This window comes from Crassostrea angulata, chromosome 8 (assembly GCF_025612915.1).
Source record: "Crassostrea angulata isolate pt1a10 chromosome 8, ASM2561291v2, whole genome shotgun sequence".
Classification (NCBI taxonomy): Eukaryota; Metazoa; Mollusca; class Bivalvia; order Ostreida; family Ostreidae; genus Magallana; species Magallana angulata.
This window is the reverse complement of record NC_069118.1, coordinates 12102843-12117017: the sequence shown is the minus strand read 5'-3', so window position 1 is coordinate 12117017 and position 14175 is coordinate 12102843. Positions and strand designations below refer to the sequence as shown.

The window sequence follows — 14175 nt, the reverse complement described above, 5'->3', positions numbered from 1 at the left end:
TACTTGGAATTTTAATTGTTGATTAAAAAATAATATATCAGAAGTGATATGATTTTAAATTTAAAAGTTTGTATATGTTCACTCCATCTCTATCGTTTATGTTATTTCAACAAAAAATCATCTCCATAAAAAAAGCTATTCACATGCTTTGAGCCACAGTGAGATTTTCATTGAATGGGAATTTAATTCTTCCTTAACAGTTGAAGTTTTCCTTTTCAAGGAAGAATTTTTTTCTGGGTGTTTTGGAATAAGTATAAGTAAAAGTTATTTTGTTATGAGTTTTTATTTGTATATCATCAAATATTCGAACTAACTACAGACTTCAAATGTTCTTTAAGTCTTAACTTGGTTAATGAGTACACATAAGTTACTATCCATGAAATCCAAGCCAAATCTACTGATCAACAAACAAACAATCGTACAACAGGCAAAACTATCATGATGGTTTAAACAATAACCTTAGGTAATAATTATCTAAGATGAGATTCAATGATATTTAATGTATTAAGTTGAAACTCAATAACAATAAACTATTAATAGAAAAGTTTGCTAAAATCCTGAGCATATGATGCATAACAATTTTTTGCTGAAACTCTAGGGTGCATAAAAGTAAATCATGTTAAGAACTTTTAAAATACATGTACATTTTGCATATTAATGCATTTCTATCAAGTTCTAGACACCTGTGCTCAAACCTAAATTTAAAAATAACTAACAACGATAAAATAAACAAAATACATTCATAAAATACAAAAATAAAAAACTCACATATTAAAACAAACTACATGTATTAATAACTTGTCTGCTAATATAAAACCAGAATAATTTTAAATTCACATTCATTTGGTTCTTCTAATCATTCCATTATTGTAAAAATTCAGTAACATATTCTCTCACTTCACTCTAGCCATCATTTGTCAAGTATCATTTGTCTAGTACATGTATCATTTGTCTATCATTCATTAAGTGTCGGCCCATAATCGTGAGGATTGTGACAATACTGGACGGATACCAAAAGATTAATAAACTCTAGCTGCTGATGAATAAAGATCTCTACAAGGTATTCAGATATCACAGTTCTGCTTGTATAGCACACTGGTTTATGGTTTTATCGTGATGCAATCCCATCTTTCCCCCAGAATTCCTGAGTCCGTTTTTGGGCCCTTTCGTAAACTTCGGAGGCCAGTGAACAGCTAGAGGCGATGGATCTCACGGATAATGACAGCGCATCGTCATCTGGCTCAATCCGCGGAATGGTCATTCCTGAAATTAAACAAATCAGATTTAACTTGTGGCCTTCTATCCCTTTGTACACTCATGCAAATTTTGCTATAGTGATGATTTTCTGAAAGAAATCTTCATCATTTCATGTCTAAAATTCAAATCCACATGATTTCAACATATCCTATGGTACAAAATTACAGAGAAACTGCCATTTTACACTTGTCTTCAGTACCTCTATGATAATATTTCCCAATGTATTTAGTAAGCATTTTTACAGACCAATTTATCATGTATAAACTACTTACCCCCGTCAATGCCCCACACCATGGGTTTATTGTAGGTTTGTCCATATCCTTCCTTGATTGTTCGCTGAGCCTCAAACTTGGTGGGTTTCTTGCTTTTTCTGGCTGGTTTTTCATCTCCACTTGAGACTATGAAATAGAACACAAAAGAACATAAATAATTAATTCTAAACATTGACGCTTATTAAATGAGCATGAACTTATTTTTAAATGTTTAGACTGATGACGTTCTACATCATAAATATCCAAATTTTTTTCACAATCCAGTTTCGAGCTTCATTATAACTTTATCAAAATTATCATCACTTTCATCGTCATTAAATGACACTAGTGGAGATCAGTAATCACTACCCACCATTGCCGGTCATGCGGACTTTGGCCGGACTGTCCACAAACACGGTCTCCAGCGGCTTGTCCACACTGACCTCGTCGTCTCGCAGGAAGTGGGTGTCCTTGGATGCCAGACCAAAAGTGGGCGTGGTTGCTAAAGGTCCTTTCTTTACATCGTATGTCTAATGAAAAATGTACGCATTTTTTATTAATACAGGCCATGTCATAAAGCATTGAAAGCATTTTTTTTTTAAATCCAATCTCAAGCTCTACTTCTGAATGAAAACACAAAGTAAAAAAAAGGGTTTAAAAACTGTACAGAATTTCTTTACAAAATATGTGAATTAAGACAAATTTTTTTAACTACATGTACATGCATATACATTTACCTTTGCTAACTTTTGTCCAACAACTGGTTCAAATCTGTCACTGCTAAGAACTGTGCTAACTTCGTCATCATAAACATCTGAAAAATAAAGAACTCTCAATGATTTCAATTCAAAACCTAAATATATTGTTGCTAAAATAGGGTTGCAAATGTCAAAAAAATTAATTTGCTGAAGACTTCTTCTATGTTATGTTATGTTCTATGACTCTAAATAGTTACTGAAATTGTTTCAGTGGACCAGAAATGACATTTTTTTAAAAATTTACATAACAAGTAAATACACCTATTAAAGACAAGATTATCATAAAACTCTAAAATTAATTTTATTCACTTAAAAGATAATTGCTCTATAGTATCATCAGCAACCAGAAGTTACATAAATTACATTCAATCAATCTACCCCTATTAAAGAGTTACAAGTACATCAACAAGAGACCCGTCTCTGTACCTTGTGGGGTGCACCAAGACCTGCTGACTTTCACTGGAGACTTCTTCTCTGGTCTGGGGGGTGAGGACAGCATGGCCCCTCCCACAACGGGTGTGGTCCTGTCCAGGTGGTGTCTGGCACCCGCACTCTTGGATCTCATTTTGGGGGTGGGGATCCGGCCAGTGTCTGAGGGGAAATCTGGAGTAACCTCACTGTTAAATGGAATTTTTTTTAAAATTGTAAAATAAGAACCTACAAACCAGCGTACAGGTAAATAAATACACCAGTCCTACATCTAAAACATTTTTTATGTACTGATTTTTACATCAAGGACTCTTTATTCTAATGTCCTTTTGTGTACATATGTCCTTCATTTACATGAAACTTTGTACCAATATCCTAGAATAACAACACATTTTGTGTACATCTGAGCTACAATTAAAGGGCACTTTGTACCGATGCTCACATTTCAATCAAAGAACTACATGTAAATACCTTTGTCATACAGTTACAAAATTCTCGTACTAACATCCTACTTTGATCCTACCTTGCCTCCTCCTGCTCCCTCCTCCTAGCCCTCCTACTCCTATGCTTCTTCCTTCCTCTTGATTTTGCTCTCCTTTCAGATCCCTCCTGAACCATCAAAGAAAGGTCATCTTGTCCGTAGTCCCTGTATGAAATGTGTTATATTCTGATATTATTCTTATTTCTCACAACATTTTTATGGATCATCATTTTCCCTTTTTTTTCCCCAAAAACTAGATAATATAATAAAATGCATATCATGTATATACTGTAAATCAAATTTTCATGCATCTTTTTTGATAAAAATCTGCTAAATTCTCTCTACCAACGAAAAACTACATGTATTGCTGTTTTTTATGCACTTTTTTCTGTTTATTTGTATCAGTCATGATAACCTTCTTGTTCTACTTTTACCCCTACCTGCTCTCATCCATTTCCTGCCACGCCTTCTTCCTGGACTGGCTCTTCTTATACCTCTGCTTAGTGGTGAGGTCCATGTGTTTTTCTGGTACAAAGTCTGGTTTCCCTTGCTCCTCATCTGATCCCTCATGAGCCATCAACGAAACATCATCCTCAATCTTATTTGCCATCTCCCTGTTCATAGAAGTTTATTTACATAAATGTACAGAATGGACAAATTACAAAGTTTTTTTTACCCATGAAGATAAAGAGATTCATATATTTCCAAATTTAGTTGGCTTGTATCAAAAGGACTATTTTTCATTATTCTGAATTTTATATTTTTACTGTTAGAAACTATATGCAATTTGAAATTCAATAAGGATTTACTACCAAAAAAGAAGCAGAATTGTCATGGTGTTTCAACATGCTATTACACATATTCAATATAATCTTGACTGAAAGCATTTGGAAACTGACAAGAGTCATGAATGCATATTGATATATAAAAATCATGCCATGCCTTTAGATAAAAAGCATGTTAAGAAATCTTTGCAAGGAAAGACTAATCTAGCAGATAAACACCTGCCCAACAAAAGGTAACAATTGCCAAGGTACCTTTGGTTAATTAGAAGTCTTTGTGTTTATGTCATGAGTTGGACTTTAACATCCTTGGCAAAAGTTGCATCACATGCAAAATTATGAAAAAAAATAATTTATAACATAATTCTGGTTATACGTGTAGTAACAAACAGCACTGCTAGGACTCCTTCTAAACGCCTAATACTGGTAATTCAAAACTAACTATAAGGAATACATGTAACATTGCTTTGATGTAATACTACAGGTTTTCTGCATGCTATATAGAGTTACATATATCAGTATATCTGAATTATATTGTATGGCATTCTAAGAAAATTGGAGATGCTATCAGAAGATGCTATAAGCTACAGGTGATTAACAACATACACTTTCTTAGATTTGGTTTTCACATTGCGATGGTTGGTGTTTTCTTTCTTGGTCTCCAGTCTCAGTTTGTTGTTGAATTTTGTCTCCATAACAACGGGGTCAGCTTTTAACTGCTGCATTTTGTCATTAGATTTTCTGACCCCCTTACATAATTCGTTGTCTAAGGTCTCATTATTTGTATCAGTGTTTTCAATCTTTAGCAGTGGTTTTTCTGATAATTCTATTTTCCTGCTTTGTTTTTCAAATAATTTATTTTCCATTTTATCAGGATATAAGTTTTTGGTCTGAAGCCTATATTCGTTAACTTCCAGTTTTTGAGGAAGCTGGATTAAGCAACCATCCTTTCCCTCCGACATTGTTTTGATCTTATTATAATCATAAGATACATCTTTGATAGGACACTCAGTTTCAATTTGTTTTATATTTGTAAGAACTGGTTTCTCCAAATCAAGGTTTGTCTCCTTTTGCTTTTCTACACTCTCCCTGAAAAGTTGTGCATGAATGTACAAAATTATTTTAAATGTTTGAAATTTTACAAAACTATTTTTTTACAGACATCAAAATCGTTTTATAACAATTCAAACTCAACAACACCTTAAAAAATATATAAACAGTAAACATCACAACAAACCCTAGCATAAATCATCACCCAAAAGCAAATGAAAACTCAACACATTGCAAAACAACAGAAAAAAAAATCACATTCCATGGTAAAAAAAAATCACATTACATGAGAATACCTGTACTCATTACTGCTCATAATGCGACAAAACAGCATGGTGTAAGACAAGAATAAATGCAGTACAACTTACTGAGCTCTTAACTTGGCACTGGCTCCAGACTCGAGGGAGAGGGCTGACAGCGTGCTAGACCCACTGCGAGCGGTACTCAAGTTGTCCCAAGCTTGATTCTGTTGAGCTATGAGCTGGACGAGGTGTTCACGAGAGAAGTGAGTTCCTTGGGCTCGTTTTTTATACTCTGCAGCTTTACGACGCAGTTCAATGACTTCCGCAAACCAGTTTGACAAGGCGGGAGCCGAATCTTCTACAGGACCACTCTGTGCAACAAAGGAAAATGGTGTATATTAAATTATGTGCATGAATTTTATATTTAAAAAAAGCCCTTCATGGGTAAATGCTCAAAAAAAAAAATTCATTTAAATTCATATAAGCTTTACAAGAGTGATATCCAGATTTATATTAAACATACATGTAGTTAATATTTTATTCAAATTGAGGAGAAAATCCTCAGATATCATTACATGTACATGTAAATTTGAATTTATAACACAAAGAAAATAAGTGTGTCCATGCATATCATAAAAGTAGTAGATATTTTGTATTAAAATATGCTTGAGCTCATTTTTTAGAAAGTTCAAGTAGAAGACAAAATGAAATGAACTTACATTGATATATGTATTTAAGATATTGGTATTACAATATATTCATGTTCATATCAGTGAATATATTAATTTAAGGCTTCATTAATTATAAAGACTATACTCTATAGAGGTCTTCTACTTCAATAAACTATTTTACATGTACACTGTAGTATTGTTCTATGTGTACTCTGTGACATTTTTGAACATCCTACCTTCTTCACAGGCTTCTCTTTTTCTGGCTCCTAACAAAACAAGTGTGGACATCAAACATCACATGCATTTACAAATAGCCAATCATCAAACAGCTTAGTTCAGGTATATTAGCAGTGCTATTTCCTAGCAAATACCGGTACACACCAGTTTCACACAGCTGGTAATTGTACTGTAAATCATTTTCATATGCAGAACTATATTTACAGGTACATTCAATTTTCAGAGATCCATGACTTGCTTTTGAACCGTTTTACCAAGGCATATTAAAGTTAAATCTCCTAATCATTAAATTGCCAGGAATAAAATGTCCTGTGAATAAATTCATAAAATTTGGTATCCTAGATTGCAAATTAAATCTCATGAAATAAAAGTGATTTACAGTACCATGCAAGGTGTTTGGGAGACAATGCAAAATTTTAAACCTGGGACAGTGCGAAGATTAATATGAAAAGTGCATGAACAATATTTACGAAAATGTGATCTTCAGTTTTCACACGTTCACACATACTCAGTGCCCAGCACAGTTAGCCTACAGGGCAATGAAGCAGACACTTACCCTAGTGGGCTGTAAGTGAGGGGGGTCAGCACCATGCCAAGCCCCATCATACTGGAACTTGGTGGGAGATCGAAAGTTTGAAGTATATTCACTTCTAGGTCGCCTATATAACAAAAAAGAAAAAAAATTGTTTAAAAAAGAGTCTTAAGTTTATTGGTCAAGATTTTGTGTTGAGTGAAGTAAAACTGGGACCTTACTTGAGCTTTCCCTGGTGTATAGGGGGTGAGCTGGGGGCCTCCTGGGGCTCCCCCTGGAGCTCAGACTCGATGGTCTGTCGTTTGTTGTCGGGGGTGATCAGGGGACCACTTCCTGCTGCTGGTCTCTTGTCCACTCGCAGAGCTGAAATAACACAGGTAGACTGGTCAAAGATGGGAAATTTAAAACAAATTGGAAATCACAAATATCAATACAAAGATTTGAACTACTGTAGTTATAACAATCAGAATTTAATATACTTATGATTTAATACTGTCATTTCTCTCAACAAGAAAATAGGCAGATGAAATTGCTAAACTGCACAAGTTCTTATTTCTTACCTCCAGTACTCTTGCTCCTTTTGACCTAAAGAAGAGTTAAAACTGTTAATTATAACATACTACTGGTAATAATTCTCACATATTCATTGTTCATTGAGAGATGAAAATCAAATCATCAATCTTAACAGAGATAATATAGTCACTTCAATCTAAATATCTGAACTTGAGGTGAAAGTTCATTGGTTTGTTGACACTTTACCTTTGACCTTGGTTTCTCTGCCCTTGGAATGGCCTTGAGGTCATCACTGCTGACCGGCATAGCATTGTACTGCTTAAACTGAGCCGCATATTCACTGTCCTTAACGAAAGATTTCTGGGGAGGGACCAAGGCAGGGTTACTGTTATACACAACCTGTAACATAATGGAAACAAAACTGTACTAGACCATTACACGAAGAAGTCAAGAAAAAGGCCAAGAAAAATCAGGTGTAACATTATTAATCTGTCTTCTTGAGGAAAGCACCAAACAGCATACATTAAAAGCATTTTATATTCAAGCAGGGAATATTTAAGGTATACAGCTTATATAAATGCCATGCAAAATACCATAATTGATACAATTTCATAACGTGTATATACATGTACAAGCTTTTATCTTACCTAATTTATTTTTTATCACAGTGTATGTATTTGGGTTTTCTTTTTACATATTAATTTAAAAGGAGAAAATGTAAAACATAACTATGGTACAGTAAAGAAGACTATCTATTTTAAATGTTGGGTTAGTCCAAATATAGCTAGTAAAATCAACAATAGAATGATACACGCATATCTAAATAAACAGATTCTGTGAAACATCTGTTAACTGTACAGATGAGTTTTTTTTCTCTATAAATATAACGAAACTTAAAATAAATAACAGAAAAGATCTCCTGTATAAACACAGCAAAACTTGTTCACATAGACATATCATTATTCTGTACAACTTGTCTCCAGATCTTAAACAAGTAAGTACAGTAACTAAACTTTCACAAATGCTGTTACCATGGTTACTGCTGTAACATAAAAAGGTATAAGAATTACTAGAAAGCCAAAATATTCATTGAGGAATAAATATTTTTTATTTGGTTCCTAAAACATGTGTATTATTCAGCCAATTTTTAATCCCTAGCAAAAAAATTAATTTGTTTGCTTTTTTTATCATTAAGAAAACAAAATTTAATCCCATTAAAAATATTTCAAGAGAGCTTGATGGTCGTGGCCATGTTTAGGTTGTACTAACCTCCTTTAGATGAAGAACTCTGTATAAAGATACAGGGAAATATTCAAATTTTAAAGCGAAATTATTTGGATTTTTTTCTCTGACTAAATATTAGTTTATGGGAAAAAAAAGTATAACTAAAATTTCAAGATGGATCTGATGGTTAATGTTGACCACCCAGCCTCCTTAAAACACAGAAAAATTTTTCTTTCAAAGAAAATTTCTGCTTCTATGGAAGAACAGATGACAAGTCTCCGAATGTACCAGTCAGTGTAAACAAGTTTTACTGTGTATACAAGTACAGCTTATAAATGACCAGAATCAAGAGTTCTGTAACACAAATACATGCAGAGTACCCCAGGTCATGCTGTTAGTGAATACAGTATCGGATCAAGTATCTAACTAGGTACTAATGTACTAATACACCACCTTGTTTTTACTCTCGGATGCAATGACTGCCTAAAGTAAGCAAAACACATCACAGCTGAATTATTAAACATTACATTCTTGCAGCATAATCAAAATTAAACTACTGGTAAACCAAATTTATGTGGATTAAAGTCAAACAAAACTTTATTTAAAAGAAATCAGAAGTTGCAGATTAGAACACATGGCCCCACAAAGCAAAACTGGGGGAATTCTGGGATACCTGTTCTGCTGCTAACACAGGCGAGGCTTTGGCTCCGTCTTTCCAGCTAAATGACTTCTGATATTCCGAGAACTTGTGTCTGCGTGGTCGTGGGACTGATACCCCGGTCTTGTATCTCAGAGCATAATCAGCCTGCAACCATGGTGAAGAAAAAATATCGCATGATAATTGCAACTGGAGCTTTCAGTTCAAAGGAAACAAGTTTCTATTGATAGAATAATTCAATTTCTTCATATACAGTAACAGACTACTGGATTGGTCAAGCAAGTTGTTATATACATGTACTTAAATAAATAAGCATGGAAAATTTGTGCAATCTTTTCCCATTTAGGAACATAGTTTATCTTAATTCTTGTTGTATTTAATGAAAGAAAAATTGAATTGTCACAAAAATTTTGATTGCAACCAAATTTTTACATAGATTTATAAAAACTGGGATGGAACTTTTTAATAAATGCCTTTGTCAGTAGATAAGAGTTTAAGAAAAAGTGATGCTACTTTACATGAATAACTATGTTGTGTTAAATAGAAAAGACCACATACAGGAGCTTCAGGTGCAGAATCTGCTATGCCTTTATCCAAGTTGGTCTGGGCGAACTCGTTCATGCTGTCGACGTTTTTATCCTTGACCCAGGATTTGACGGCCGACTCCATGCGATTGTCGTCGATGGTCTTACTGTACTGCTCCTTGCTCTGTCTGAGCGCGCTCGGTGCCGTCTTCCTCCCGCCCTCTCTGTCCAGCTTACTGAACTTCTGTCTGAGGGCCGCCTCCTTCTCTCTCAGTGCGACCTCCTTGTACAAGCTGGAGCTCTCGTTCTTCTCCTTGCGGGGGGTCAGGGGGGTGCTGGGCTGTTGCTCCTCAGCCTTGGATTGCTGTCGGAACTTGGTTGTATCCACAAATGGGGCAGGTGTTGGTTTAGGGGCCTTCCTTCTGTTTTCTTTTTCCTGGTAAAATTGAACAGTAAAAGTAGAATGGAGGGGTAAGTGTAACTTATGCAGCAAGTGGCACAAAGAAGACTTCTGTAAAACATTTATAAAATTATCTGTTAACTTTTTAACTTATAAATTAACCAATGAAAAACACCTAATACCACGTACATGTATGTATGGTATGTTAATAAGAGATACACAGATCTTCCTGCTAATTTATACAAGTATAATTAACCCACACTGACCTGCAGCCTCTGCTGTTTGGGGGGAGATGCCTCCCGGGCCGGTGCTGTGTGGTGGCTCTTAGCTTTGTACCTCACATTCTCCATGAACTTGTCATTCCGTCCTAGCAGTGCAAAGTCGTCGGACGCGGTGTCTGGAAACTGGTTAAAATCGGTGCTCAGTGTGGTTGGGGGACCAGTACAGCGCTTCTTCCTCTGTAGTGGGGGCTCCATCACTGTTCCTGTTTTGGATTGATTAATTACAGTAAGTCAACATTTAAAAGCTTCTTTCTTTCTTTTTTTATTGTTTATTTTTTTTTTCACACATTCTGCAACCACACAATGCATAATTATGATGCTTTAAATATAATAATTCAGAAGTGCAAATTTTATTTGAGAGAGAGAGAGAGAGATAGAGATAGAGAGAGAAGGAAACATTTAGAATCTTAAAAAGATGTTTTTGTAGAGCATATTATGGTACTCATTTTGACTGGGCATGAAATGTAAAAAATACCTTAGTGTAAACTTCAAATATAGTATTCATGATATTCATTTTTTGTATTCACTTTAAAGATATATATAATATCATATGTTATACATGCATATTGGTACTATACAGGACATCACATGCACTTAATACACTGGAACATATTTTACAGGTAAACATAAACCATACAAAGTTACTGCAATATTAATATTAATGATATAAATTCTCTATACGTGCTGCATAAATAGTTTTTGCAATGCACTGGTACAATGTATGAAGCTCTCTATATGAAAACAAAGCCCTGAAACAAAATGATTTTATTGGCTAATGTGGAATCAACATCATTGCAAATTCTAGCGGATTACCGGTATATGTCCAAATAAACACTAAATTAATCATAGATAATTCATGGATAGATAATTTTAGAAACAAATCATTTACTATACAGACAATAGTACATTTGTATATCAATAATCACAAGGACATAATTCATGAATAAGGGTAGCCTTAAAGTTCAAAACTGTATACCCCATCCACTTTCAGGAAAAAAAAATCATCTGTTGATTCCATAATATCCAATGACACCTGCAGTTACCCTTCACAGTGAGCCAGTGGATGCTGTACCTGTCTTAATGGGTTTTTTACCTGTCGTGGTGGATGCTGTACCTATTTTCATGATTTTGGTGAACACTATATCTGTTTTGCTGGATGTTATACCTGTCTTAATGGATGATATACTGTATACAGGGAAATATTCCCCCAAGTGTATTTTTGCCCCTTTTGTCTTTGCTGTCAGTGGGCAAGCTTTAGACTGGGTGAATTCAATTGTCTCAAATTATCTCTCTTTTAACACAGGAGAATTCAAGATGGGGCGAAACTGTTTGCAATTGCAGAAAAACTTTAAAAAATCACATGGGTGAAAACAACCCTGTATATAGTACCTGTCTTGGTGGATGCTATACCTGTCTTAGTAGATGCTATACCTGTCTTGATGGATGTTATATATGTTTTGGTGGATGTTACACCTGCCTTAGTGGATGCTTCACCTGTCTTGAGGATGCATTACCTGATTTGGTGGATGCTATACCAGTGTTAGTGAATGTATTACCTGTTTTGGTGGATGTTTTACCTGTCTTGGTGGATGGTATACCAGTGTTACTGGATGTTTTACCTGTCTTGGTGGATGGTATACCTGTGTTAGTGGATGTTTTACCTGTCTTGGTGGATGATATACATGTCTTAGTGGATGTTTTACCTGTCTTGGTGGATGGTATACCTGTGTTAGTGGATGTTTTACCTGTCTTGGTGGATGGTATACCTGTGTTAGTGGATGTTATACCTGTATTAGTGGATGCTATACCTGTCTTAGTGGATGTTTTACCTGTCTTGGTGGATGGTATACCTGTCTTAGTGGATGTTATACCTGTATTAGTGGATGCTATACCTGTCTTAGTGGATGTTTTACCTGTCTTGGTGGATGGTATACCTGTGTTAGTGGATGTTTTACCTGTCTTGGTGGATAGTATACCTGTCTTAGAGGATGTTTTACCTGTCTTGGTGGACTCTCTCCCCGCAGGGTCTGCTGCTTGCTCGGGCAGGGGGTGGAAACTAGCACTCTTCCTGGATTGTACAGGCAGATAATTCTGCTTATACTCTGTCTACAATGCACAAGTAACATTCCTCTACTAGCATGCAAAATGAATAAAATGACGGACTTCCCTACACAGTGATACCCTGACACAACACAATCTCTAAGAACCAATAAATGTGATGTTATATACGGTACAAGCTTCTGTAATTGAGTCTTGTGTTAAATCATTATGATATTTATACAAAAGCAGGCTAGTTCTTTTTCTTAAATTCTAACTGGTACTGTTAAAAATCTTAATTTCAGAACACAGATATTTTGCAGCTCTAATGTTTACTTTATCAAATAATTCCATCACATCACATGCTTGTTTTTTGTGGCTAAAAATGCAGCATGATTTTGTATCAATTCATAATTTGCTAAATTGATATGAGTCATGAAATGAAAACAAAATAATGTGAGAAAAAGTAAAATATATCAGCAAGCATAGAAAAATATACATGTAAATACAGCAAGCATACATTCAGCATCAAGCGTCTCCTACTACAGACATAGACCACTGATATGTACCCAGTTCTATTGATTCACAGCCTGCTGGGGGAGCTATCTGCTCGATTGTGGGATTGAAGCTTTTACTCTTGAACGAGTCCAGCCATTTATAATTCCTGTCGTACTCAGATTTACCCTGGTGCAAAAAGTATATGATACTTTACTTCATTGCAAATTTTTGTACTGTTGTTATCTTTTACTTGCTTTTAATTTTTTTCTTACATGAATTTTTTTTATTGATAGTGATCTAGTGATAGGTATCACATAAATTGCATTTTTAGTTATCATCAAGTGATCAATCATAAATGCTTTCATAAAACCCTGATATAGCATTTAAAAAATAAGCAACTTTCCTATAACAAAATAACAATAGCGGTTACTAATCTGAGATTAGAACAATGGATTAAATCCCAGGTCTCTATTCATAATGTGTAGTCTAAGCATGTTTGAGAGAACATATTAAGGCATATTTACAAACAAATTATTGCCCAATCCAACAAAAATAACAAAACTTACAGAAATATTCAATTTCTTAATCTGCATCTTGCGAAAATTTCTTTATATCCAGCACAGTTTAATTATCTGAAGTTTGCATTAAAATAATTTTGATTGCCGCCTATCATGAATGTGTCTGAACTTGTTGTATGCCTGTCGAGTCCGATGAAGTAGAGAGAAAGATAACACTTTTAAAGGCCCACGATAACATCATTAATAGGGCGCCCTCCATTTAATTAATTTCCTACTTATCTTTTCAGATATTTATTCAAACAAAACAATTCAAGGTGTAAATAACTGGCACAACAAAACGCTGACTTTGATATTGATTGCAAGATTTGCAGAGGTGCACGGACCGTGCACAATAAGTCATTTAATCGGAAATGATAAGCTGTATAAAATTTAACTTGGGAGTCCTACCTTAAAATGCACAGGCATTTCAATATATTCACAGGCTTGGTTTAAAAGTGTGCAGATATCAATAAATTTCAAATGTTACTGTTGTTTACGTTTCGATACAATCCATTTCCGGTGCAACCAATTAACGCATGCGCGAAATAAAAACGAAAGTAGAAATAATTTTAAAACTTTCAGGGTAATTTTACGATTCCCGGTGCTACCTAAATAATTTTCCTATGAATTAAAAAAAATTAACTTCATGCATGAAAAGGAAAACAAAGAAAACAAAAGGGTATATAATTAATAGCAAGCATGTGAATAGGATTTGAATAAAATTATTTTACCATATGAACCTTCTATTGATTTTTTAATTATCCCCTTCACGATAACTGCGTAAAATTACTGC

General features: G+C 34.6%; 1 protein-coding gene across 9 annotated transcripts; it reads right to left on the bottom strand.

Moving 5' to 3' along the window:
• Window positions 1-272: 272 nt before the first annotated feature.
• Window positions 273-13917, bottom strand: LOC128160174 (nuclear protein MDM1-like). 9 transcript variants are annotated; one of them, XM_052823452.1, is made up of 20 exons: window positions 13791-13917; window positions 12288-12396; window positions 10276-10493; window positions 9644-10045; window positions 9101-9232; window positions 8881-8910; window positions 7450-7602; window positions 7251-7275; window positions 6912-7053; window positions 6715-6817; window positions 6158-6187; window positions 5377-5621; window positions 4565-5047; window positions 3617-3790; window positions 3219-3341; window positions 2693-2883; window positions 2246-2322; window positions 1882-2038; window positions 1530-1655; window positions 273-1263 (listed from the first exon to the last, which is right to left on the bottom strand). In XM_052823452.1, the coding sequence occupies exons 1-20, from the start codon at window positions 13806-13808 to the stop codon at window positions 1109-1111; spliced, it is 3093 nt and encodes a 1030-aa protein (XP_052679412.1). In that variant the 5' UTR covers window positions 13809-13917; the 3' UTR covers window positions 273-1108. The 9 variants fall into 9 exon arrangements, with proteins under 9 accessions (XP_052679412.1, XP_052679410.1, XP_052679408.1 ...); XM_052823450.1 differs by lacking the exon at window positions 12288-12396 and adding an exon at window positions 12897-13011 and having other exon boundaries at window positions 13791-13911; XM_052823448.1 differs by lacking the exons at window positions 12288-12396; window positions 13791-13917 and adding exons at window positions 12897-13011; window positions 13392-13566.
• Between the last annotated feature and the right edge of the window lie 258 nt (window positions 13918-14175).